Source organism: Ruditapes philippinarum, unplaced genomic scaffold (genome assembly GCF_026571515.1).
Source record: "Ruditapes philippinarum isolate M1 unplaced genomic scaffold, ASM2657151v2 ctg21957_1_1_1_1, whole genome shotgun sequence".
Lineage (NCBI taxonomy): Eukaryota > Metazoa > Mollusca > Bivalvia > Venerida > Veneridae > Ruditapes > Ruditapes philippinarum.
Window position 1 is genome coordinate 2,120 of NW_026858532.1, and position 7,130 is coordinate 9,249.

General features: G+C 33.0%; 1 protein-coding gene across 1 annotated transcript; it reads left to right on the forward strand.

Moving 5' to 3' along the window:
* Positions 1 to 1,566: 1,566 nt before the first annotated feature.
* On the forward strand, positions 1,567 to 6,890 carry LOC132753510 (putative Dol-P-Glc:Glc(2)Man(9)GlcNAc(2)-PP-Dol alpha-1,2-glucosyltransferase). The gene is made up of 2 exons (XM_060743992.1): positions 1,567 to 1,876; positions 2,142 to 6,890. Exons 1-2 carry the CDS (start codon positions 1,688 to 1,690, stop codon positions 3,204 to 3,206), a joined length of 1,254 nt encoding a protein of 417 aa, XP_060599975.1. The 5' UTR covers positions 1,567 to 1,687; the 3' UTR covers positions 3,207 to 6,890.
* The last annotated feature ends 240 nt before the right edge of the window (positions 6,891 to 7,130 follow it).

The following is a 7,130-nucleotide window of genomic DNA, read 5'->3' on the forward strand; positions in this document are numbered from 1 at the left end:
TATTGTGCTATTTTGTGTCTTGGCAATATGTCACCTCTAAAAGCTAGATTCTGACCCAGGATGAAAATAATCTGACTTTGGCACAAAGTGTCAGTTACAGGTGCCCTTGCAAGTTAGCCAAAGTTAGATATCTTTTCTGAGCAGCTGCATCTCTTCTACCAGTTCTAAGTCAAACTGTTTTTATCTTATTCTTGAAGTTTCTTTTAAATTGTTTATATCTACTATTTTGTATATTATCATTAAATTTTCTTGTTTTAATAGCTATTCCCAGACAACCCACCTGCTTAGTGTAATCATTCAACAATTTTGTAGCAGTATGATGTAGATGTATAATATTATGTAGTTTTTGAATAAAATAATGTCTGTCCATCCAGATAACCATCCAATGGTTCAGGGGCACATTCATATAATTGGGTCACATGACTAACCGAAATACTACCGGAATACACCCGGAATACACGATAACAGATATAAGAAAGCCGAAATACCTGATAGTTATGGTGTAATAACTCAATAATCACTCAATTAAATAAGTTGTGTCATAATTCACGTATTAGCCTAACTGTCAGTGTGTACTGTATGGTACGAATAATTTGCTGTGTTTTTTTTAAGTTATTAACAAAGACAAGTTACTTGCAGATTGTCGTTTGTACATGTATCTGCAATTTTAAATTGCAAATTATAACAGTTTTGTCTTTCCAAGTTGTCTGTAAGTCTCTACAAGTCTATAGCGGGTTTGTAATAAACCACTTCTCAGTCATTTGAACTGTCGTTTTTTCTAGGTCATGTACAAGTTGTACAAGAACTTGGAGTGATTAAGTGTGTTTTCCAGTCAACAGTCTGTTTTAAAACACGATTTCAAAGCAATAATTACTCTAAGATGTAATTTTGGTTAAAACCTGCGGTATTCCTGCTCCATAAACATATCGGGAGTATTACAGCTTCCTAAATCTATCATTAATGGGTATTTCGGCTTTCTTATATCTATTATCGGGTATTCCAGTAGTGTTTCGGTATTTTGGTTAGTCGTATGACCGATATATTTGGGTTAAAAGAGAGGGCAGCAATATAAACAGTCAGTTAAAATAGTAATTTCCCTAAAAGATCAAAGAACAAATCCATAATCAAAAGTAATGGCAGTCTGTTCTGAACACTTGTATGTCCAGACTCATATTATTATTGTGAATGCATAGTCTTCATAAATGTCTAATATTTTGAACTGATATGTCTCACTTACGACCAAGGCATGTAGCTCAAAGGTCAGGGTCTTACTTTTCTTGAAAGGAAATATTTCATTGAAGTTCCTGTTCAATCAACAATCCTTGTATTTATGGATGAATTTAAAAAATAATGCTTGTTAAGACAATGTATCAGCACAAGATTGTCACTTTGTATGTCAAAAGTCATGCTTGTGACTAGATGGTTGTAATTTTTTAATGGATGGATTGTGAACTAGTTATCCATTAATATCTGATTTTTTAAGACCAATCTGTGTAGGCTGCAAATTATTGACTCGGCTCAAATTTTGTATTTTGATGTTTTGAATGGATTGTTCCAAATTCAAAAGTTGGCAAAATACAGTTTGGAAAGAGAAGTAAAATAAACCTGCAGATGTCTCTTATTTATTTATTTATTTAGGTTATAAGCTGATTGAAATTCTGTTTTTATTTTACTTCAGTGGGACCCAATGATCACCACTCTACCAGGATTATACATGATGTCAGTGGGTGTACTGAAGCCAGTGTCTGCCATCTTGAATATACCAGTTCTTGAAGTGTGTACAACGTTCTGGTTGAGAGCCACCAATATTTTTTTCAGCTTTGGGAACTTCTATCTGATTTACACAATTCTGAAAAAACTTCATAATCCAGTATTTGTACGTGTTTTTATTAAATTCATTTTTTTATTTAAAGTGTACATTTCTAGTGACCCAGTATCCTTAATTGTGATTCAAGTGAGGGAGTAATTTACAAGTTGAACATATTTGAATTATTATGTTTAATTTTTAGATATTTATTTAATTATTGTTTTCGATTTTAGTTTCATTACCATGATAATGATTTTCTTTAATTCTTTGAATGAAATTTGTCAGCAAATTAGCAGTTCTTTGAGAATTAAACAACCTTTTTGTATATTTCTAGGATCCAGATGGCATCAAAATTGCTTTGACAACATTAGCGCTCAGCTTACTCCCAGTACTGTATTTTTTCACCTTTCTGTACTACACTGACCAAGGATCGACATTTTTTGTTCTCATGATGTACCTCTTCAGTCTCCATGGCAACCATAAAATGGCAGCCATTTTTGGCACAGCATCTATACTGTTTCGACAAACCAACATTATATGGGTAATTTTTATGGCGGGATTAGCTGTGCGAAAGGAATTAAGTTTATGGTTGAAACAAATTTGTGAGAAAAAAGACATAAAGTTGGAAAATTTGAATGACTTAGAACTTTTAAAGGTGACTTTTACAGTAGTATGTGATTGTGCAAAGGCAAAAAGAAATTTATTGTTCTCACTGTTTTCTGATATCGTAAAAAATGTATGGGCATATGTATTAGTTGGGATAGGGTTTGGAATTTTTATCATTCTTAACAAAGGTATTGTTGTTGGTGATAGAACGCAACATGTGGCAGTATTGCATTTTCCACAGTTGTTTTATTTCTTAACAATGACAAACTTTTTTTCTCTATTCCATTTGTGTTCACCGTACAAAGTTTGGGAATTTCTCAAATTCTGTATACGACATCCATTATTTATGTTGTCATTCTTTGGTGTAGCTTTCCTCATGATACATTATTTTACATACGAGCATAAATATCTCTTGGCTGATAACAGACACTTTACATTTTACATATGGCGGAAAATATACCGTAGGCATGAATATGTTAAGTATATCTTAATTCCTGCATACTTCTATTTTTTCTGGAGTGTTTTAGATGAGATAAAGTTTAGAGATATATACTGGAAACTTGTATACAGTATTTGCCTTGTAGCGGCATTAGTTCCGCAGAAGCTACTGGAATATCGTTATTTTATACTGCCGTACCTTATATTTAGAATGAACATGCGTCACGGTACAGCCCTTGGACTTTTTCATGAAATTTTACTGGCCATAGTAGTCAATGTGTTGACAGTGTATCTATTTGTAAATATGTCATTTAGATGGAAACATGAAGATGAAGTTCAGCGTTTTATGTGGTAGAGTAAGACATTATGTATTTATGTTGTGACACTTTTTTTGTTCTCAGAAACTAGTCAATTAAAGTGACATTATACTCATTTCGTTGTCTAGTTGATTAGTTAATTAGTTACCAAAAATATTACAAAAGATTGACTATTATAACAGTTAAATACAAAAACTGTCTAAAATATGAAAATACTTATGAGGTTATTGTACTCTGTTGAATTATATTTGACATTTGATTTAAGTACACAGCTGTCTAAATTATATTTAGTGAGGCAATAGCTAAATATATATAGGTAAAAAAGAATCAGTATTGTTCTCATCCATGTTTAATGACCTCATTATGTCACAGCACAATTTTTTGACATCTTGACATTACAATAAGTGTTTGATATGAATTTTAGACTCTCAAAAAGTAAAACGAGGCTAGATGGGGATGCAGTATGTGATTTTGTAGGAATATTACTGTTGGCCGGGTAATGACCCCTATTAATTAAATTAAAGGTTGAGGTCACAGTGACAAACTCCTAGTCTGATAAAAAAAGTGAGGAAGAATAAAACTGAGAAAAGCAGAATCCCTAAAACAAGCCCAACATGGTTTATGCAACTTGGTAGGAACATTGCCCGTGCCAGTTGTCAAAGTATTAAGTCGGTTACAGTGACATTTTATGTAAAATCCTTGTCCAAGTTATAATTTGAGAAAACATAAGCATAAGTTTGTTAAAATTTGGTCAAGGTCACAGTGACAACTGATGTAAAATGTAAAACATTCATAGCAGTCATATATTTGTGGTAATTGTTAGTTAAAATACTTCTTTTATTTATATTACTTATCAATATAACACTTAACCTATATGAAATATATGTTTATAAGTATTTAAACATACCTCGATGTGGGGGGGATCTATGATTATCCTGTAGACACCTTGTTTGTTTGTTTTTTATTAGCAAGGTTTATACCATAGAGACGGTGGTGTTATTGCCCCTTCAAAAAAATGTGAGGTTTTTTTTGTAATTTTTTTTTAGTGTTTCTTAGATTTTTCGTATACACATGTATTTTTAGCTCGACTATTCCATAAGAATAAGTAGAGCTATTGAAGTCACCTGAGCGTCAGCGTCTGCGTCGGTGTCGACGTAACCACTTATGTTAAAGTTTTTGCAATACCTCAAATATTTTCAAAGTCCATTGACATATGGCTTTGAAACTTTGCACACTTGTTCACCATCATGACCCCAACCTGTAGACAGGAGTAGGTAACTCTATCAAGCATTTTGAAAGAATTATGCCCCTTTTTCGACTTAGAATTTACGTTAAAGTTTTTGTAATACCTCAAATATTTTCAAAGTCCATTGACATATGGCTTTGAAACTTTGCACACTTGTTCACAATCATGATCCCAACCTGTAGACAGGAGGAGGTAACTCTATCAAGTATTTTGACAGAATCATGCCCCTTTTTCGACTTAGAATTTACGTTACAGTTTTTAGCTCGACTATTCGATAAGAATAAGTAGAGCTATTGCAGTCACCCGAGCGTCGGCGTCGGCGTAACCACTTATGTTAAAGTTTTTGTAATAGTTCAAATATTTTCAAAGTACATAGACATATGGCTTTGAAACTTTGCACACTTGTTCACCATCATGACCCCAACCTGTAGACAGGAGGAGGTAACTCTATCAAGCATTTTGACAGAATTATGCCCCTTTTTAGCTCGACTATTCGATAAGAATAAGTAGAGCTATTGCAGTCACCCGAGCGTCGGCGTCGGCGTAACCACTTATGTTAAAGTTTTTGTAATAGTTCAAATATTTTCAAAGTCCATTGACATATGGCTTTGAAACTTTGCACACTTGTTCACCATCATGACCCCAACCTGTAGACAGGAGGAGGTAACTCTATCAAGCATTTTGACAGAATTATGCCCCTTTTTCAACTTAGAATTTACGTTAAAGTTTTTGTAATAGTTCAAATATTTTCAAAGTCCATAGACATATGGCTTTGAAACTTTGCACACTTGTTCACCATCATGACCCCAACCTGTAGACAGGAGGAGGTAACTCTATCAAGTATTTTGACAGAATTATGCCCCTTTTTCGACTTAGAATTTACGTTAAAGTTTTTGTAATAGTTCAAATTTTTTCAAAGTCCATAGACATATGGCTTTAAAACTTTGCACACTTGTTCACCATCATGACCCCAACCTGTAGACAGGAGGAGGTAACTCTATCAAGCATTTTGACAGAATTATGCCCCTTTTAAACTTAGAATTTACGTTAAAGTTTTTATAATAGTTCAAATATTTTCAAAGTTCATTGACATATGGTTTTGAAACTTTGCACACTTGTTCACCATCATGACCCCAACCTGTAAACAGGAGGAGGTAACTGTATCAAGCCTTTTTTTTACTATCAAGCACTAAGAATAGTCGAGCGTTGCTGTCCTACCGACAGCTCTTGTTCGACTTAGAATTTACGTTAAAGTTTTGTAATAGTTCAAATATTTTCAAAGTCCATTGACATATGGCTTTGAAACTTTACACACTTGTTCACCATCATGACCCCAACCTGTAAACAGGAGGAGGTAACTCTATCAAGCATTTTGACAGAATTATGCCCCTTTTTCGACTTAGAATTTACGTTAAAGTTTTTGTAATAGTTCAAATATTTTCAAAGTCCATTGACATATGGCTTTGAAACTTTGCACACTTGTTCGCCATCATGACCCCAACCTGTAAACAGGAGGAGGTAACTCTATTAAGCATTCTGACAGAATTATGCCCCTTTTTCGACTTAGAATTTACGTTAAAGTTTTTGTAATAGTTCAAATATTTTCAAAGTCCATAGACATATGGCTTTGAAACTTTGCACACTTGTTCACCATCATGACCCCAACCTGTAAACAGGAGGAGGTAACTCTATCAAGCATTTTTTTTACTATCAAGCACTAAGAATAGTCGAGCATTGCTGTCTTACCGACAGCTCTTGTTGTAATACAATGTACCTCAAATATTTTCAAAGTTCATAAAAAACTTCATAATCCAGTATTTGTACGTGTTTTTATTAAATTTCATTTTTTTTTTATTTAAAGTGTACATTTCTAGTTCATACTCTTCTTTGACAGCATAATAGGACTCCCTCCAATGCCTCTAACTGTAATATGGATTTAAAGAAAAAATTTGCCTTTTTCTTTACTGAGAAAATTTTACCTTTTAATCAAGGCTTTTTTTACTATCAAGCACTAAGAATAGTCTAGCGTTGCTGTCCTACCGACAGCTCTTGTTTATTTGGTAACTACTGCATTTATATGATTTGATAACAGCATAAGTTTTGTCTGTGATAGATGTATATTTCTCTTATGAGTATAAAAGGCAGCAATATATTCATTAATATCAGCTTCAAAAAAATTTATCTTATAAAAAAATACATAATTTAATACGTTTAACCTATTTATCATGAATGTATAAGTGTGATTAAAAAAACAAATCATGAATTAAGTTGGAGCTTCTTGTCTCCTAGAATCTTGAATTGTTTTCCAAAATCATTTTCAGATGTTCTTTTTTCATTTGTTTCCTTCTTGTCATATTTTTTTAATTTACAGTTATGGTAGAATCATGTTATTTTATGTTCATTTGTACAATTTTTGCTTAAATTATAAAATATAGTTGTGTGAGTCAATAAGAATAAAAGGCAGTTAAATGATGAATTATTTGTTTTTTATCAACATAATGATCTGTTGTTATCAGTGTAACATTCTCACAACCCCAATTTTTTGTGTTGCCTTGAAAAGGGTTACTTTTGTCTACGGCGTTGGCGTCCCCTAAGGCTTGTTCAGAGCATAACTTAGTCAATATAAGTTGGATTGACTCCAAACTTGGTTTGCATGCTTCTTTCAATAACCCAAAGTGCAGTGCACAAGACTCATTACTCTGCACTTCTTAATTTT

What these genes read in the sequence shown, in the direction of transcription:
- LOC132753510 (XM_060743992.1), top strand. Translation starts at nt 1,688, where the DNA reads ATGATCACCACTCTACCAGGATTATACATGATGTCAGTGGGTGTACTG. An exon ending in AACTTCATAATCCAGTATTT is followed by an intron (nt 1,877 to 2,141) that starts GTACGTGTTTTT and finishes GTATATTTCTAG; the next exon opens with GATCCAGATGGCATCAAAAT.